Source organism: Barbus barbus (genome assembly GCF_936440315.1).
Source record: "Barbus barbus genome assembly, chromosome: 37".
Lineage (NCBI taxonomy): Eukaryota > Metazoa > Chordata > Actinopteri > Cypriniformes > Cyprinidae > Barbus > Barbus barbus.
Window position 1 is genome coordinate 12872157 of NC_136715.1, and position 17696 is coordinate 12889852.

At 37.2% G+C, this 17696-nt stretch overlaps 3 protein-coding genes across 4 annotated transcripts; all 3 read right to left on the minus strand.

Annotated features, from left to right (window-relative positions):
- Nucleotides 1-1258: 1258 nt before the first annotated feature.
- On the minus strand, nt 1259-5440 carry LOC306856554 (mitochondrial import inner membrane translocase subunit Tim17-A). 2 transcript variants are annotated; one of them, XM_079395905.1, is made up of 6 exons: nt 5184-5440; nt 4523-4622; nt 4344-4407; nt 2793-2921; nt 2514-2624; nt 1259-2421 (listed from the first exon to the last, which is right to left on the minus strand). In XM_079395905.1, the coding sequence occupies exons 1-6, from the start codon at nt 5207-5209 to the stop codon at nt 2351-2353; spliced, it is 501 nt and encodes a 166-aa protein (XP_079252031.1). In that variant the 5' UTR covers nt 5210-5440; the 3' UTR covers nt 1259-2350. The 2 variants fall into 2 exon arrangements, with proteins under 2 accessions (XP_079252031.1, XP_079252032.1); XM_079395906.1 differs by having other exon boundaries at nt 4820-5232.
- Nucleotides 5441-6759: 1319 nt separating this feature from the next.
- Nucleotides 6760-11057, minus strand: LOC306856917 (uncharacterized protein). Its single transcript, XM_079396469.1, has 3 exons — nt 10554-11057; nt 8045-9793; nt 6760-7880 (listed from the first exon to the last, which is right to left on the minus strand). Exons 1-3 carry the CDS (start codon nt 10812-10814, stop codon nt 7854-7856), a joined length of 2037 nt encoding a protein of 678 aa, XP_079252595.1. The 5' UTR covers nt 10815-11057; the 3' UTR covers nt 6760-7853.
- Nucleotides 11058-11549: 492 nt separating this feature from the next.
- Nucleotides 11550-17649, minus strand: LOC306856956 (protein shisa-4-like). The gene is made up of 5 exons (XM_079396536.1): nt 17189-17649; nt 16146-16323; nt 15875-16011; nt 15104-15292; nt 11550-13933 (listed from the first exon to the last, which is right to left on the minus strand). Exons 1-5 carry the CDS (start codon nt 17244-17246, stop codon nt 13893-13895), a joined length of 603 nt encoding a protein of 200 aa, XP_079252662.1. The 5' UTR covers nt 17247-17649; the 3' UTR covers nt 11550-13892.
- Between the last annotated feature and the right edge of the window lie 47 nt (nt 17650-17696).

The window sequence follows — 17696 nt, forward strand, 5'->3', positions numbered from 1 at the left end:
GCCACAACAGCCATACACAATGTAGAATGGTGTTTTTATATTTAGGTGCACTGTCCATCACATCTCCGTTTCAATTATTAGCCAGTTGTTGCAAAACCCGATTATGTCTAATATGCATAAGAAAGCCGGGCCTCCAGGTCAAAAATGATTGCTTCTTGCGTAATGAACATCAATATTGACTTTTGCTCATTTAATATCAGTGGACATCTGCCATAGGTTCTGGTGAAGCTGTGCATCAATGAATCATAAGCACAGACTCATGTACTCTATATATATAGACAAAAGTATTGGGACACCCTCCTAACTAATGAACAGGTTTGACTACTTTAGTAATTTCCATGAGTACAAATCTTAATGATAATGAAATTCTAGGGAATTGTTTGCTTTTAATTTTATAGCCACAGTTTGGACAGGACCCTTTTCTATTCATGACTCTGAGTACAAGGCAAGGTTATAAAAAAACAAAAGAAAGAAAAAAAACAAAAAACAAATATTGATTCAGTCAGTTTGGAATATCATTACATGCTTAAACATTATGATTTGAAGACACCCCTTCCAACAATAGCCCAGTGGATAGAAAAACTTGAATATATGACTGCATAACTCCAACTGAAACAGGACATTTTATACAAAGGTGGACACCTGTTACTATGTGTCTGGACACATTGAAAATGAACTGATCGGTAAGGAACCTTGATTTATTCCCTGTTGTATTATTTGTCAATGTTGTATGTGTCTTCTTTATATCTTTCTTACATATTTGTATTATCATTTTTCGTTTTCTTTGAGTCACTGGAATGTTTAGTTCATTGTTTGTGATTTGCTTCAATGTATAAAAATAAAGTAAAAAAAAACATTTAAGATTTGTACTCATGGAAATTCCTAAAGTGGTCAGAGCTGTTCATTAGAAGGGGGGTGTCCCAATACTTTTGTCAATATAGTGTATATTAAAACGGGATAGTGTTGTTTTGTGGCTTTTGGTCAATGTGGTGAAACAATCTGCTGGTGTGGCTACTTGTAAACATTTACAAAGTAACTTTCAGTAGTTTAAACGTTTAAATTTCTCCCAAACATTGATGGCTCATCCAATCAAATGTTCTCTAGAACCATATCGCACAATTTACAGTTCATAGCTAAATCCAAATGCTGTTTTAAATACGTTTAAAAGAAAATATACAAGCTGTCTTTGACTTGTAAATGTTTTTCTGACGTCAGCACGTTGCAGAAATCTATTTGAGATGGGTTTTTTTCTTCTTTTTATTCTCAAAAGCTCAATGAAAATTACATTTCTCATTACAACTAATGTATTTAATTGATGGGTTACACATTTTTATTTGTGTCTCCAAATATAGACTATTTCTTGTTTCAATTCGACAATTTCTGTGCATCACTTTAAGTCTATACCTCCCTCTAGTGGACATTACCTTTTTTATTTTGATGGAGATTATGCTAATCCCGTCTGTATAATATAACTACAAGCAATTACCATATTCAATGGGAAATAACATCTCGTGATTTTCACACAGAGACAACCATAGTATTAATAACTAGTTTATTTATGATGTTTCTCAGCCTAATTTGGCCCATATATCCACCAGAAGAGACTATTAATTCTGTCCATTCATAAACCTTTTTTTCCCGATGCATCCTTTGTGATCGTAACATTCACTGTAGAGATACTTAAATTACAATACAGCATAACATCTTGATACAAGGAAGTTTTACTTCTATAAAATGAATAACTACTTCAAAAAGTAAACTGTGAAAGAAATATATTCTTCAAGAGAAGGTTTGGCATGGAACAGTCAATCCAAATCTCCAGTAAGTATATACGATCTTGTTGAGGCCCATGAGAAAGTTTGCATTAAGGCAAACAATCAATGCACAGGCATGTATTAAACTCTTATTACACACACACAAATTAATGGTATCACACACACACAGACACACACGCAACAAACACTTTATACAGCCAATTGATTGGGGCTCAACTCAAACAACCTAGCATGACTTAAATAGTATACCTATTGCTTAAGCAAACATTTCCAGCTGTGTTAGCAAAAAATTAATTCGCAGAAGACAAAAACAGGGAACATGTGAATGAAAACAAAGAACCGAGTTTTGACTTAAATAGGGTGACCCGTAGGACAATGACAGAGCTGAGAATAGCAAAAGGCATACTAAAGACAAACGCAAGGACAGGAACAATAATGTTTGCCCTCATATTCCCTTTGTCACAGTCATTCGTGGTTGGTGGCATGCTCTGTTGATGAATGAGGTCCACACTATAACTTCAGTGTCTTAGATGAGTTCATGGAATAAGAAAAGGCCTTGAGTTTTAAAGGGCTTCTCACTGGTACTGTCTATAGTCTCCAAATGATGAAGACGGCATGGGAACGGGTTCTTCTGCAAACTGTGGGCCTGTAGAAAAAAAAAGTGTTTAAATATTACTTATGACTATTTGCATTTGTAAAAGTTTTACTCAGTTTCAGAGGATGACTTTGCACACTTACCAGTTGGGAATTGAGCAGAGGCGAACCTCGTGAGCAGAATTCCCGCACCTTCTATTAATGCAAGCAGTATACCTCCCATTGCAGCAGAGCCAACCATGGCCACTGGCCCATCTGCGATGAGACAAAAGATTAATACCTCATACATAAACACAGGTTATGCTTTTTTAAAGGGAGTAAAAAAAAAGATTAATGAACTGTTAACATTTATAAACTGGCATGATTTAGCACCTAACTCACAAGACCACATCATTATCCACATTTCTTTGGGATTTGACTTACTTCTTGCTGCTAAAATGGCTCCTGTCATGGCTCCACTTGTGATTGAGTTCCAGGGGTCTTCTTTGCCCCTCACCTTGACCAGCCCACAATCAATCATGGAGAAGAGGCCACCCCACACAGCAAAGCTTCCTAATAATCATGAACATTTATATTTTGTAATATCTTTTAAAGTAAAGCCAAGACGTGTGATGCAGACAGACGATGTGAAAAAACAACAACAACAATAATAATAATAAAAATAAAAAAAACTTTAAAGAATTAATTTTTTATACAGCAAGAATGCATGAACTTAAATTTGAGTAAATGCATTTTAAATGTTATGTTACAAAGATTACAAATCAAGGTTTCAAATAAATAAATGCCAGAGGTGTAAAGTATTGGAGTAAATGTAACTAATTACTGTACTTGAGTAACTTTTCGGATACTTTGTAGTTTTACTGAGTATCAAAGATATTAGCAACTTCTACTCTTTACTTCACTACATTTTTTTAATGAGTATCTGTACTCTTTACTACATTTCGCATGGACCTAGCTTTTCTGAAGCAGTTTATTTCTGCTACAAAGGATGTGATACCGCCAACTACAGGGCACTGAAAGTAATATATCTTAATAAAGCGGTTTGCCTTTACTCACCCAAACTTGTCAACAAGGCTACTTTATGTGAATGTGAGCTCCTTAGCAAGTAGTTGTGAATCACAGATGTTTTATAAATGTGACCCTGGATCACCAAACCAGTCTTAAGGGTAAAATTTCCGAAATTGAGATTTATACATCAGATGAAAGCTTAATAAATAAGCTTTCCATTGATGTATGGTTTGGACAATAGATTCAGCCATTTAAAAATCTGGAATCGCCTTTAAATTTGTCTAAATTAAGTTCTTAGCAATGCATATTACTAATCAACAATGAAGTTTTTATATATTTACAGGAGGAAATTGACAATATCTTCATGGAACATGATCTTTACTTAATATTCTAATGATTTTTGGCATAAAAGAAAAATCAATAATTCTGACCCATACAATGTATTTTTGGCTATTGCTACAAATATACCCCAGCGACTTAAGTTAAGACTGGTTTTGTGGTCCAGGGTCATATGAGATGAGGGCATGACTTCAGCCAGCGATGAGGCCGAAACCAGCACATCCACTGCAAGAAGACTTTGACTTTTTAATATATATATATTTTTTAATTATTATTATTTACTTTCAACTTTGAGGTGTTCAGTATTATTTTGGTTTTAGAAAATAAACATGATTGCTCTCCTCACAAACCAGCTTTTCTTGTTTGTGTTACATGTTCTCTGTGCCTTGTCTTGGACGTTTATATCACTTCTTGTCTCCTGTGGTGTTTGGAGTCAGTTTGTATCTTATATAGTTCAGCTAGTTAGCCTTATATACATACATATGTATTTTTGAACAAATAAATACTGTTTGGCTTTCAAAAACATTTAAAAAATCTTACTGACACCAAACTTTTCAGTTTTTCCACAGTATATTACTATATTGCATCCATGTGGCAATCATGTGATAGATAACCTTTGAACCTTACCTCCTAGTTGTGGAGCTCTGGTCTTTATGGCTGTCAAGCTACCTCTCATTCTGTGATTCATTCCCTGCAGAGAAGAAAAACAAAAAACAATGGCATTACATTGGAGCCAAGAAGTACTACATGCAGTTAACTTAAAGCAAAACAGCATCACTGTTTCATCAGCTTGAAGAATCACTCACAGAAGGAGAGTTTCTAAAGCCTTTGACGGCCTGAAAGATCCCACCACCTATGGCCCCCATGGTGAAGGCGCCCCCACAGTCGTCCACTATCCTCCAGGGGCTAAGAAACCAGAGGTCAAGATGATGAGAAAGATAACTGTACATAAAGATCATCTCTCCTACTAACAACACATGCAAAAAAAGTACTCTGGTTTAAAAACAACATGGTATTACCACACCTCTAAAAATACTTATTTTTGTTAAAAGGAACTATCGCAATAAACGTGACAGAAAACGAGTTATATATATGCCACTCACTTCTTTATATACTTTCACTTCTAATTCCTATCCGGTTGATCTTCAGATCCCACTGACCATATGCTAATAGATTTTTTATATCTACATACATATTCTGTTTTAATAGTTTAAACAATATATATTGTTAGTAAACAAAATCAAATGATCACTGATGCCGGCAGAACAAGGTCAGTGCTTGACTGACAGCATGAAGCCTTCACTGAAGGACATCGCGTTCATCAAACAGACCATATCACGAGCATCAAACGGCCTGACAGTTACTAAGAGCGCATAAATAATAAAGAGTATTTTAACAGATATACCAACAAAAATATAAATACTTCAAATGGATAAAAGAATAAGTTGTTTGAGGCTGTCGGCTCACCATGGCTCCCTCGCATACTCCTCCATTTTGTTCTTTTCCTGTTCGCGCTGACGTAACGTTAATCAACCACGTGCTGTAGCTGCTGGTGTCGTCAGGTTTTTCGCGTGCTCTTTTGCTGTCTCTTTCTTTGTGGTCGTTGTATAGAGTCCCCTCTAGTGGCAGCATTTCTACCAACTGTTACCAGTTGACTTGACAGTGAGATATTAAGCAGAGTTCCCCAAAATGTGTGAACTGAGTTCACTGAACTCCATCTGGTCCGGAGGCTATGATGGCCCCCACACATTGTCTTCTCCAGGGATTAAACAAATGCTGTAGGCCTAGGCTAATTGTGCTTTTAAATTTGGCAATTGCTCATTTTGTCTTGTAGGCTAATTAAGATTATATATTACAATTACTCATGAAAAACTTTAGCATATCTCGATGACAGTGTTTTATTTTGAAATGTAAGTTTTCAAGTGGCTAGTAAAACTGAGCTTGTCCTTTATAGTAGAGCTTTTTTTGATGACCCCGGAGGAGATGGAGCATAGGCCTACTGTAAATTAGTAGATGGCTCTGCATTAAAACGTAACTCAAGTCTCTCTCTCTCTCTCTCTCTCATGTCGCCTTTAAGTCATTGCTCTGAGTCCGACAGGCTGTTGGATGTTTCCATTATTAGGAAGGGGAAAGGAATGAGATGCAGACTGAGCCTGCATTGAGAAATGACCAAATATAGACATTTCAGCAGTGCTGAGAGTTAGTTTGGGGCAATCGAAATATAAACCAACTTGCTTCGATTTCAATCAACTTTCAAACTCTGAAGGAGAAGTTAATTTCTAAAAGGCTCTGAAAATGATGATCAGACCTTTGCAATCCAGCAGTTATGAAGTTAATCACTGCAATAAGCATCTGTTATAATTTTGAAGAGGATGAATCTAGAAGAAAAGTTTTAAAATATGTAACCTGTGACACAGTTGGATGTAAATTGCTGTGTTACTTCACAAGTGGCCTTAATGATAAAAAGTGTGCTCCTGTGTCCTACATAGCCTTCATGTATTGTTCTTTATTCTAGTGAACAAATGAACTAAGCAGAATTACGTGGCATTTGCAACGATGCATTAGATCACTGACTATTCCATGCCCAAGGAACTCATTGTAGCTCTGGAAGCGTGCTACAGCCCTTTATTAGGATCTGTGTGATCATGTGAAGAGCTATTCACTAACACTGGAATCATTCATTCTATCTATGGTTCTGATCTACACTCTAAACATTTTACTGCATTTTTATGTCTTCATAAAATGACTAGGAAACAAAAAAGATTAATTCAGTTACATAGTATTGTTTTAGGTTGTATGACTCTGGATGACTATAGAATAGTCATCGTTTTCTCACAAAATTTCTTTCATCAGTGGAGCATATAAAATATTACAGAATTTTCGTTTTTGGGTGGAGTATTGTCTTATGAGTTTCTCTTGATGTAAACACACCAGTGATAACTACTACTAGTTTCAGGTATGAAATAAAATGATGAAACATGAAGGGTTCTGATATTTTTCTAACACTGACCTGAAAATAATAAAGTAAAATCACATGACCAGGTGTGTTTGCTGGACGAATCATACCTTTATCTGTCAGATTCGTCCAAAACAAATTTTATTTTCAAAATAACACACATTGAATTACTCATCTTGATTTCCCACATTGAAACCTGAAATAAGATTTGTGAATTTATGTTTGATACTGCTTATTTTCATTAAGCATACATGCAGCCTTCACTAGATGTGCTCTTGAAGAGACTTTCATACAAGCACAAAACAATATTATCTTCAAAGCATGCAAGGTATATTAACCTTTTTGTGCAGAGATTGCTTCCATTCCCAAAGTAAAACCTTGCTACATTTTTAAGGTTGTTTGATAAATTACAAATGGATGGTAAAAAATTACACTTGACAGTGATCAACATTTATATACTCAATGGATTACATACAATGTTAAAGGAAAACTCAGATCAAAATAAATATTGTATGTTTAGGCAGTCATATTCACATAGATCTGATTATCCATCGCTTTCTCTTGAATGCTGTAATACTGTTCTCTTTCACACTCAATCATTCAAAACAAGATATTAAAAAATCTGTAGTACCATGGAAACTATACCTTTATTTGTGATTGTTTAGAATCCCACCTTTATTCCCTGATCAGCAAAGAGCTTTTACTATAGAGATTCCCAAACCCAAACTAACTAGGATAAAATCCAGAGAATTATTGTTTCTTACATAGTTCAGTTCAGTCAGCTTTAAGAGAATCCAATTCTACTGCAGAAACAAACATCTTCTCAACATCCACACATACTGTTCCAAACACACATTAGTAAATCTATCATAAGAAATGATTAATTTAGTGCAAATGACAAGCAAAGAATCAACTCCGCAGTTCCATAGGCCACTGAAGCCTCTGAGCCATGACTACACTTTCATTTTTTTCTATCGTCCAGTGTATTTTGTACAAAGACTCCTGGGTAGAAGCTGTGCATTCTATTATATATGAGTCCTTGCATGTCTTCCATACTATAGGGCAGCAGTAAGACTCTGTATGGAAGATTCTGAGTAATGATCTTCTCAAGGTCTGTGAGATGTCTGTCCTTTCATTCCTGTCTTTTTCTTCACTCATAACTACCTTTCTGCATTGATGGATTATTGTAAGAGCTTTGGTACTGCAACCTGCAAAAAAAATAATTAATGGTTAGTTAAAATGTTCAACATTTTCTCAGGGAAAAATCTCTGAATAGGAGACCCAATGAGTCAATAGGAATGATTCAGGAGAATTCCAAAAAAACTAACTTGCACTATTGTAGATTTGTATATATATATAAAGGATTTCCTACCTTTTTAAGCTGTTTGATATTGTTGCCTCTAATGGAAGCCAGAAGTTGGTCCCTTGAGTTTTGAGCTCCTCCTCTTCCACCACTCCTATTGTCTACCTTCCTTTGTGACACGGGCGTCAGGGAGTTTTTCAGGAAATTTCCATCTAGCATTGGAGGCGGAGGCGGTGGTGGTCCTCCAGGTGGTGGTGGTGGAGGAGGTGGTCCACCATCAAGCCCACTGACCCTTTTCTTATGAGTCAACTTGGGCGACGGGGCGGGTGACGGTATGGGAGAAGGTATAGGAGACGGCCTGGGCGAAGCTCTCGGGGAGCCTTTACCAAAGCCAGGTTTTGGAACATCTAATGAGTCTTTCTTGTCTCCAGTGCCTTGGGCTTGAGCCTGTTTCTGTTCCTGCAGCCGTTTTTGTCGCTGACGGTCCATATTGCGACTCAGAATATTGGTCATGGTCATACGAGGGCCAGCTAACTCAAAGTGGTAGCCTAATTTCAGAAGAGTTGTGTTTTCTTTCAAGATTTTGGTCATCTCCATCTCTGACTTTCCTCCGATGATGTGTCGCTGGTTGTGGAAGCGTAACTCAGTGAGTGTAGAGTTGTGTTGGAGGGCATGGATCAAGGCCATAACCCCTTTGCTAGTAAGAAGATTGGAGTCCAAATTGATGCTAGTGATGCTTTTGTTATTGCGCAAGGTCTCTGCAATAGCATAAGCCACATGGTCATCGGCTCGGCAGTTAGTCAAAGAAAACACTTTGATGTGCGTGTTGTTTTTTAGGGCCTCTGCGAACTGAATAAGCGTTTTGGTTTTTATGACCTCAGAATTGTTCACGTTGAGGTCAGACATGCTTGGATCATTGCGACGAACTCTCTCCAGATCTTCATCAAACATGCTGGCCGACTCATCCTCCTCTTCCTCTTCTTTTGTCTTACATTTTGAAACAGTGTCTGGGACACAGTTTCCAATCTTCTCTTCCTTAATGGGTTCATGAACTTCGTTTAGGGTTTCATTTTGTTTTTGAACATCCCCTGTTCCCTTATCTATTATTGATTTTTCATTAAATTCTTGTGTCTTCCTCACAGCCTTTTCTGTTTCTTTCTCTTTATTTTCAGGAATTCCCTTTACTTCCAACAAGGGGCTCTCTTTCACCTTTTCACTTAACTTTATTTTGTTTTCTTCATTGTCCTTCTCTTCTTTCGCTTTATCTTCTAAAACCTGATTCTGTTTTCCCTCTAACCTGGACGAATAGCCTCTAGTTTTGTTTTCCTCCCTCTTCCTAATCTCTTCCTTTCTCTCCCTTTCCTTCTCCTCTTTCTTCTTTATCCTAGAGATCATCTCCTTTGCTCTACTTTCCCCAGATTCCCTTTTCCAACTGTCTTCCTTTTTATTTTTCGCGTTACTATCCTCCTTCTCCTGAAGCTTGGATATTAATTCTCTGGTTTTGCTGCTACTACTTTCTCTCATCTCTCTTCTATCTTTGAATTTACTCCCATCATTTTGATCCTTCACCTCTACTTTCTTCTCACTCTCCTCGTCCTTCCTAGAAAGGGCAGATGGGTCAAATTTGTCATCTTTGCTGCCCTCTATGACTCTGCGGGTCCTGTCCTCCATTTTACCATCACGTTTCGAGAACGAAGAGGTGGAGGGGGTCCTCTGAAGTCCTCCATCTTTGCTATCAGATGCAGAGGTATTCTTCTCTTGGCTCAGGCCCATCTTACGCAGGTACTCTTGCTTCCGGCTCTCCTTCTTTGGCTCTTCCTGTGGATCAAACATGAATGAATTATGGACAAACAAGGTGACATATTGCAACAAATGTTATATATATTTTTTGTTTTAGAGGAGCCAACTGGAGGAAATGCCAGTGGCTTAAGTCTACATATCAATATTAAAATGTTCAAATGAAGCCAGTGCTTCGAAACAGATGGTTAAACACAATTCATAGTGCATGAACACTGGATGTTTACACTATGCACAGTCGGTTGTTTTAAAGTGAACATGTTAACCTGCACAGTGGCTGAGTGTTTGATTTGTGAGCCACACTGTTTTGCACTGGAAAGCTCCAGCCTTGGCAGACTTATCCTTAAAAGGCAGTGAGCAAAGAAGCAATCAGGGACTTCAACTGGGCCAACATTTCAAGAGACCTTTAACATCCAAAGACAGATATGTCTCCATTAGATGTATTTTAGGATTATTTCTCCTGTTTATATTATGCCTCAAAAAGTAAACATTTACATATAGGCTATCCATCACCACTTTACATTTACAGTAATTTGTGAAAGTTGTAAAATGCACAAGATATAAAAATAAGCTTACTTTCGTTAAAGATATAGAAGGATCATAAAATTATACAAATAGGCTATATTGAAAACATTTCAACACCATAAAAGCCAGGTTATTTTATTGTAGGCTATTTATGTATTTTTCCATGGCTTTCCAACTCCTGCTGTATTAAGCATGTTGGTTTAAACTCAAGCATTCACATTTTATAGATGAACTTGTTAGGTAGAGAATATTTTACCTCTGTTGACAGGTTTCTCCTTTTGAAGTCATCGGTCTGGCTGCTCAGTTGTGATTCCTTTATAACTGGAGCGGTTGGCTTTAAATCCGTTTGGTCCACAACGATTATTTCACTCGGATCTGGATCAGGAACGACGGAAACCTCTTTCTGCAGCTCCTCCATTTCTTCGGGCGACAGGTTTGACAGTAAATTGTCGAGGTCTGGGTCCTCGCTCACCTGTCGCCCGGTTTTCGTGAGACCTCTCACTTTCCTCCGGGACATGGTTGCGTTCAGCAGTGACACAGACTGATGTAGAATCTGCTGAAGATATTCTGGTGATTTTCACTTATTTTTCCCTTTTGAAAAAACTATTCATAAACAGTTAAAGTTTAAAATGAAGGAGGACGAAAAGAGTCAAACTGAAGCCTTTCTGTTAACACGAGGAGCAGCGCCAGACGCGATGGAGTATCAGCTCAAGTTTGTGGTGCTCGGACATTCCTTGAAATCCATCGCGAGCTCATGCCCATATTTAGATGGGGGTACATAGTCCTTTAAAGGCAATTGGGAAGACTATAGTTTACTAAAACTCAAAAGCATCCCAGAAACAAACGGTTACTTTCTGGTCACTAAGGAAATCAGGATTCCTGGAGTAGCTACTGACAATATTTTTCCAGTGATGTTATAGAAATGGGTTGGATACTATAATAGGCTGACGTGCTATTACAAGATGTGGTTCAATATATCCTAGTCTATTGATAAATTTGGAGAGATATTTCATTCTAGTAAATTAATGGAAGCAAGCCACTCCACCAATATATGACTGTGTCATAGCGCAAATCATTGTGTAAATCACTTAATTTTTTGTCTTATTCAGCCTATTTTTAATAGCCTAGCTATCATTAACTGTTCAGGAAACACTACAGTCATTTTGTGGTAGGCTATATAAAAGTTATGATATTACAAATTCACACTGGGCAAAAATAAGGCGGCATTAAATAATGACAGTAGGCCAATGTTGATTTCAGGTACAGCATTAATGGAGACGACATGCAAAGTCAATTCTGTTTTTATTGTAAAAAGAAAATTATGCTATGCTCCTTCAATTAGACCTCTCTTATAGGATGATTAGTGCAAGTTCAAACACTAGCCTATTAATTGCCTTTTTTCCCCCAAGTTGAAAATACCTGTTAATATTCCACATTGTAAAAATTCCTCTTTATCCTTTTCTTATTTGTACTTCACATTCCAAAGTGACAAATACAGTAGCATATGCTGCATATAGCAAAAACAACACTGTTAACTATACATTTCTTTAAATAAATAACAAGTTATTTAAACTGTGGACAAAAAGCATCACAACTAATCTTACAAATGTGAGATGAGGAGGTAGCAGAAATAATTTTAAATCAAAAATCGCACCTCAAATGTACCTGGTGAATTATTTTAAGCTGATACACAATTTAATGAGAATCGAATTCTTTTAATTTACATTCTAATTTATCATTGAAAAGTGGCATTTATGGTGAACTTTGAAATTAATTTAGGATGGTCCACTCATGGTTATATAAATGGGAAAAATTGGAACATTCAATATGGCGGCAATGGAAGTCCCGCTTTAATGTGAAATTTTGGCAAAAATCTGCAGGCAAAAATGGCCCACTGTCTGTTGTCAATAGTATTGTATGAAGCACAGCTCACACAGAAGTCGCTTTCAAACCAAGAAACTTTCCATTGGTCAATGTTGCAAATTTGCACGACCAATGAACCCAATGGGAAATCGGCATTAGAAAATCTTACGCCTGCATGAGAAATTCCTGAATGCTTGGATTCATACTGAAAATATTGCCTGCAAAAATTTGCTAAACAATGGTAAATATGACCACACCATTGTGACATTGCAACTATGAATTTTTCCCTGAATTCTGAGTTTACATCTCACTATTCAGACTTTTTTTTTCAGAATTTGGAGGGAAAACTAAAGGGATTTTTTTTTTAACTTGTCTCACTGTACGTAATGAAACGACATAAATGACTGTGAAAGCTTTTTGAAACAAATAAAAATGCACAGATGGACAGCTAACCGAATGCAAACATTTTTGTGATTCCCTTGACAACTGGCCTAGTTAGCATGAGATACAATTAAAGACATGCAAATCTAAGGGCCGTTAACATTACAGCTCAGCCTCAAGCCAGATCTAACGAGAGTTGACGACCTTTAAATGCACAGAATGAAGTTTGGTTGGATGCTATGAAACATTAAATTCTTTCCTATAAAGTTCTCTCTTATTTAAATACTGCATGTTAACTGTCTATATAACATCTACGTTTCATGTCCACATGTTAGCTGTCTATTAGACATGAAAAGCGTACAGCATGAATTGATGTTAATGATGCAAGTGACATGATTGAATTAGCGGTCAAATAAATACATTTTGAACAAACAAGCCAGGAGAGACAGCCAAGCATGTCTATTGCCCAATAAAGTGCAAATGACACAAGCTTCTTATTTGGTTGAACAGATAATGACATCCTGGATGAGTCAGAACTGGCAGTCAGTCTCTTCTGCAGGAAAGTCCTATTTAACAATCCATTTCGGAGAGTCTGACAAAACATAATGGCACATTTAAAGCAGTCTGTGAGTTGCTGGATTGCTTGACTGTATGCTGCGTCTGGAGGATTGGGAGGATAAGGACCTTGGAGCATCATAGGATAATGGTGGGGGACACCTGGATATTGCGGCACCATTGGATATCCAGGATAATCAGGATGTCCAATGGGTTTACCAGAAGCATCGTACATGTGCTCCACAGGATAGCTGGCCATTGGAATATGCTGGGCTAAAAAATTCTGAGTTTACATCTCACTATTCAGACTTTTTTTTTCAGAATTTGGAGGGAAAACTAAAGGAACTTTTTTTTTAAACTTGTCTCACTGTACGTAATGAAACGACATAAATGACTGTGAAAGCTGGTTGAACAGATAATGACATCCTGGATGAGTCAGAACTGGCAGTCAGTCTCTTCTGCAGGAAAGTCCTATTTAACAATCCATTTCGGAGAGTCTGACAAAACATAATGGCACATTTAAAGCAGTCTTTTGAGTCTGTGAGTTGCTGGATTAAAGTGGGAGGAGTCTCGCTGATTAGTGACACATAAAAGCAGTACATCAAACAAGAAAACACTCCGACGCGTGAGGCGATTCTGAGGTCAGTTCATGCTTCACTCCACAAATTAATCAAGAAATAAATAACAAATCATTTTTTTAAACGGTTTCTCATACAAGGGATTCCACACAAGCATGGGCCCTCTTCATCACCCATTCTATGGGTTATCTTCTCCTCACTGAGGGACTTCAGCTCTTTCAGTGCCCTGGGTACTGGGGAGGGGAATATGGCGGAGGAGCTGAAAAGAAAAATAACACAATTTCGAGAAAGTTATGTTTGTCTGTGCTATTATATGCAAGTGTAGTGCTTTTACTTCCACTACAGACTCTTAAAAATAAAGGTTCTTATTGGCACTGAAGGTCCTACGAAGAACTTATAACACCCATGAAACTGTCCCATTGCACAAAAGGTTCTTTAAAGGATTAGTTCACTTCCAGAATAAAAATTTCCTTATAATTTACTCACCCCCATGTCATCCAAGATGTTCACGTCTTTCTTTCTTCAGTATAAAAGAAATGATGGTTTTTGAAGAAAACATTCCAGGATTTTTCTCCATAAAGTGGATTTCAATGGGACCCAACGGGTTCCAATGCAGCTTCAAAGGGCTCTACATGATCCCAGACGGGGAATAAGGGTCTTAACAGAACAAGTGTCAAGTGGCAGTGTCTCCAAGATGCTTCAAGAAACCTACCTGTAAAGTTACAGTACTGTTAAAAGTTTTAGGCACTTGTGTAAAAATGCGGCAATATGAGGATGCTGTCAAAAATAATGTCAATTGATTTTCTTTATCAATTAACTTAAATTAACTAAAATAAATCAACATTTGGTGTGACCATCCTTTGCGTTTAAAGCAGCTTTTGCCCTAGGTGCACTTGCGTATAGTTTTCAGGTAGCTTTGCAGGTAGGTCTCTTGAAGCATCTTGGAGACATTGCCACAGTTCTTCTGGATTTAGTCTGTCTCAGTTTGTTCTGTTTCTTCATGTCATTCCATCCTTTGTGGTTAAAAAGCATATACATTTTTTTTAATTATTTTTTAGAAAATGACCAATCGTTTCACTAGATAAGAACATTACTCTTTGGCTGGGATCGTGTGGAGCCCTTTTGAATATATAAACAATTCCTCAAAAACCTTAATTCTTTTCAACTGAAGAAAGAAAGAACGAACATCTTGGATGACATGGGGGTGAGTAAATTACCAGGAAATTTTTATTCAGGAAATTAACTTTAATGTGGAAAAGGGTTCTTCAAATTATTTAAATGTTCCTCACACTAAGAAAAAAACGGTTTGCTGAAAGCTTCTTTGGGAAACCAAAAACAGCTCTTCTATTGAATTACTGTGAAACCCCCTTTTGCTACCTTTGTTTTTAAGAGTGTAGTTTGTGATCTCTGACAGAGGCCATTTGCATACCTGCTTGACTGTATCCTGCGTCAGGAGGATTGGGAGGATAAGGACCTTGGGGCATCATAGGATAATGGTGGGGGACACCTGGATATTGCGGCACCATTGGATATCCAGGATAATCAGGATATCCAATGGGTTTACCAGAAGCATCGTACATGTGCTCCACAGGATAGCTGGCCATTGGAATATGCTGGGCTAAAAAATTGAGACTCGCATTAGTAGGTGATGATTTTTATTTTTCGTAAGAATAAGTTCATGCAAACAAGCATTTTTTTTTTACATTAGCCAGGGTATTGGAATAGAAAGCCAGTGGTTAAATAAGTAGAGCAATGCAACTGTAATACCAGAGAGAGAAATAAGAAATCAAGTCAAATTTATTTATATAATGCTTTTAAAAATACACATTGTTTTGAAGCAGCTTCAAAAACATGACAGTTCTTAATATCGTCATGCCTTATTATAGCCACATTTAGCAGATTAGAACTTGGGCGATAACATAGTTACATATTATGAACAATAAAGCAGTTGTGATTTTTCCAAAGATACAGACAATCAAGCAGTTGAGTTTTCCAACTTTATGTGACTGTACTGAATATATCCAGCTAAGATTGGATGTAGTTACATGAGATATCATGCAAGAACAACAACTCAACGGCAAAACAAAAAAATACACTGAAATATATGCTAAATATTACACGTAATAGAGATTTTTTCTTTGTTTATTTTGAATTCATTCATATGTATTTGTAGTAAATTCAGGTTGGTAATTGCATTTACCTTCATAAGGAGTTCTGCCACGTTGCTGGCGGCGCTGGTACAGGTAACAACAGGAACACATGAAGCAACAGACCATGGTTGCTATAGCAGCCACAAAGAGCAGAATCGATGAAGCAATGCCGGCTATAGTGGAAGGGCTGAGAGAGGCAGGACAGAAAACTTCACTGATCTTATCCAACACCAATTTATTTATATAGCAGTCTTAATGTGAGGTTAATGAGCCTCTCTAGGCCACTAAGTGGCCAATAATCTAGAATCTTGAAAAGTGTACCTGAGATGGAACAGCATGCAGCGCTTCTGTCCCGCCTCTGTGATCATCTTGAAGCCATCCAGGCAGCAGTAACGGCGGTGACAGTTCCCACAGCAGAAGGTTATGAGCGGGCAGTCAAAGCCATTGTGCCAGGTGCCATTTTTGTCCACGTACCACAAGCAGTCCTCATTTCCACTCACTAAAAGAAAACAAAGCAAAACTGGTGGTTATAAATATCAAAATACTAACAAATATTGGATATCAGATTCCGAAGGTGATGCCAACTCCTACAAAACTCAGAAATTACAGTTATAAAATACAATACAATAAAATAATATAATAATTGTAGATTGGCCTACAAATTAACAGCATTAACAAAAAAAGCTGGCAAAAAAAAAATTTAATGTAATTTTTGAGGAAATGAAACATTTAGTAATATAATAAGCATTAATAAATAAACATTGTAATCTGTTATTACATAGTAAATGTAATGTTTACACACATTTAAATGTTAATACTGAATATTAACAATAACCTAAATAGATAGAGGGGCAATTAATGCACTATGAGCACATTAATTCATAAGTGCATTAATCATTCATTCATGATTACTTACTTCCGTAGGCGCTCACTTAATTAACCCAAAATAATGACAGAAGTGCCGCTGAAAGTAATTTCTTTTTGAGTAAAACCCTCTTAAAACTGTTTTTTATAGCAGAAATTGCATTTTTGTTTTCATCTTCAGTTGTAGTATCTTAAATGTCTGTCAGTTAACCACCTGCTTCAAGTTCTCGTTTCAGTTACTGGTTCTGCAGTGAATGACCTACAGAAGAACAAGCCTCAAATCTGAGGCGTTTGAGAGCTGTTGCTATAGAAATGGCATATTCTGGTTTATAGCCATGTTAATTATGACAGCTATGTAAATTGCATTAGATAAGAGCTGTTATATGGCCTCTGCGTAATTTAATGCTCTTCTCGCTGATGAGGATAACACGTTATAAACAGAAGTAACGTTACATGTTTGCAGCAATGAGGCCTATGAAGAAACTACAATATCGTCTTACCCTGCCAAGCAGAGAAAATAATACAAAGGACCGGTATAATGACGGCGTAGAAGGACATCCTGCTTCCAGTACACTTTTCGTTACACCAGACAAGAACGGTTACATCTGCATCCTTTAAAAAACAGGCCTTAAAATGATATAATCTGCCTCGTCTCGCAGATAGCGGAGCTCCGGATCAAGCGGCTTCGTGATCAACATGAGATCTGTGTGGAATGACACACCGCCCGTGACGCTACACGCTCGCACGCCAAATCTCCAGTACCAGCCTCCTCATTGATGAATTAAAATCAAAGGACGTTCATTTCGACAGAACAACGCGTAGAATGCGTGTAAATTGAAAGGGGAAACGATGGAATTATTCAGGAGATCGACCGCTGACGCGCGATATTCCACGAGGAAAAATGGAACCCTTGGACTCCTGTAGCAGCTCGCCTCGGCCCCTCTGAATACTTCACATTTCTGGAGATAATAAATACACTCATTCACATTATATGTAGAAAATACACTG

Coding starts and splice junctions, on each gene's coding strand:
- LOC306856917 (XM_079396469.1), bottom strand. CDS start 10,814: ATGTCCCGGAGGAAAGTGAGAGGTCTCACGAAAACCGGGCGACAGGTG. Junction 9,794..10,553: donor GGAGAAACCTGTCAACAGAG/GTAAAATATTCT, acceptor TTTGATCCACAG/GAAGAGCCAAAGAAGGAGAG. Junction 7,881..8,044: donor ATATCAAACAGCTTAAAAAG/GTAGGAAATCCT, acceptor TTTTTTTTGCAG/GTTGCAGTACCAAAGCTCTT.
- LOC306856956 (XM_079396536.1), bottom strand. CDS start 17,246: ATGTCCTTCTACGCCGTCATTATACCGGTCCTTTGTATTATTTTCTCT. Junction 16,324..17,188: donor TATTTTCTCTGCTTGGCAGG/GTAAGACGATAT, acceptor GTTTTCTTTTAG/TGAGTGGAAATGAGGACTGC. Junction 13,934..15,103: donor CGCAGGATACAGTCAAGCAG/GTATGCAAATGG, acceptor TTTTCTTTTCAG/CTCCTCCGCCATATTCCCCT.
- LOC306856554 (XM_079395905.1), bottom strand. CDS start 5,209: ATGGAGGAGTATGCGAGGGAGCCATG. Junction 4,623..5,183: donor GAGTATGCGAGGGAGCCATG/GTGAGCCGACAG, acceptor CTGGTTTCTTAG/CCCCTGGAGGATAGTGGACG. Junction 2,422..2,513: donor CTCTGCTCAATTCCCAACTG/GTAAGTGTGCAA, acceptor TTTTTTCTACAG/GCCCACAGTTTGCAGAAGAA.